Raw genomic sequence first — 1,690 nt, forward strand, 5'->3', positions numbered from 1 at the left:
AAAAGTAAAAAAAAAAAGAGTGTGAGTCTGTATGAAAGTTGATTGGGAATCAAGTGAGAAATGTGATGAAGACAAATAAAGGAATTGACTTAAGAAGTATTTTGTCGCCATCTGGTGGCCAATAAGAACAGTAGTTTTGGTGATACATTCCAGCCAAACATAATGTTAATTTCATGGATGTAGGCTATTATATGAGCTATCACTATATTGAACAAAAACACCAACCATTCTCTGGTTGAAAATTCGCTCATGAGAGGATTTGCTTTTTTTTGCAAATGTGTAATTGAAAATTCATTTTTTTTGTGGTTTAGGACTGCCTTAGGTCCAACAGGACATTTGAAGATGCAACTTTGGACACTGGATGCTTTATTTTGACATTGTATGTAAATATTAAGCAAGGAAATTGCCAGGGGTTAAGTAATAATGAGAATAAATATTAGTTACAGCTATAGCTCCTGATTTATTATTGTTGTTGTTGTTATCACTGATGAGCGTCCTTCATCACATAGTGTAGGACACCATACCATCAACGTGCTGGCTCGCTAATTACTTAAATAAGGAAGAATAGGAAGCCCTTAAGAACAGGAAGTCCAACCTCCTGGATTCAACAACCAATCAAGTTTTAGTATGAGTGTATTTACCGTGAGCCGCGAACTGTAATCTCAGTATGTTGTGATCGAAGCACTCACATTTTCAGTACATGTAAGACAGTATGGACACGAAGCAGTCCGCAGAAACTCACTGCATTGTAAACAGCGGTTTAGTTTCTAGGCCGGAGGGAAACGACTTGAGGAAAGGAGAACTGAAAAGGTAGTTAACCTAAAACTTAACGTTAGCCTTAATTGTTAAGCCCAGCTAACAGAGGTAATGCTAACGGAAAGTAGGGCTAACTGTCTGCTAACTTCACATAACATTAATGTCAGGCGTTAACTTACTGATTATAGTTATCAAAAAATGTGTTTGGCCTGGGATTGTTACGCTGTTACACTGTTCCCTATTCTTGCTGAGTTGATATATTCTGTGACTGTATTGTTGTTGTAGCGTTAGCTAGTGTTAACAACAGATGTTCAAAGATGCCACTATATCAGAGGTGGAAACATTTGTTAGGCCTCAGTCGTCATAAATACCACGTATGCTTTGATTTTATTTTGAGAAAATCATATATTAATGCCCGCCTACAAGTCAAAGTTTACCCACTTTCCCATTGACAACAGCAGTTGTTTATCCTCCTCTGTTGTACATTAAAAGAACCATTTTACCCCCAGGAGGTTTGATTGACTGCCTCCCTTATTCTATTAAAAATGTCGTTTTACAGAACTTGTCAAAATGAAACTGACTTTTACCATGCTAGCTTGGCACTAAAAATACCACAAACAGATGTTTGGCTTCTTAATAACTAGTTCAAGTTCAAAGTGTTTTATTTGTCACATGCACAGTTAGGAAACGTGTTTCCCTGTACAATGAAATTCTTACTTTGCCGTCCACCTGAATGCCACAAAATACAAATGAAATATAAAGTAGATAAATAAGTAACAAAATCTAAGGCACTTTAAGCAGCAAATGCAGCCATATAATAAAAAATATATAAGAATATAACAGAATGTATGCTGTATGGGAGCAGCATGTGCAGCAGTCAACAGTCAATGTGCAATTATGCATGTGCAAACTGAGTATGTAAACAGTACATCAC

At 36.6% G+C, this 1,690-nt stretch overlaps 1 protein-coding gene across 3 annotated transcripts in view; it reads left to right on the top strand.

The window, feature by feature from the left end:
• Positions 1–569: 569 nt before the first annotated feature.
• swi5 (SWI5 homologous recombination repair protein) overlaps positions 570–1,690 on the top strand; it is a 6,012-nt gene continuing 4,891 nt past the window's right edge. Inside the window, exon 1 of one of the 3 annotated variants that reach the window (XR_002275409.1) lies at positions 570–810. Coding sequence is in view for 2 of the 3 variants with exons in the window: in XM_020606017.1 (XP_020461673.1) it covers positions 713–810 (98 nt within the window). In the remaining variant the exon portion in view is untranslated. The remainder of the gene's footprint in view (positions 811–1,690) is intronic. The other 2 variants (XM_020606017.1, XM_020606018.1) reach the window with 2 other exon arrangements.

Source organism: Monopterus albus, unplaced genomic scaffold (assembly GCF_001952655.1).
Source record: "Monopterus albus unplaced genomic scaffold, M_albus_1.0 scaffold75.1, whole genome shotgun sequence".
NCBI classification, from domain to species: domain Eukaryota; kingdom Metazoa; phylum Chordata; class Actinopteri; order Synbranchiformes; family Synbranchidae; genus Monopterus; species Monopterus albus.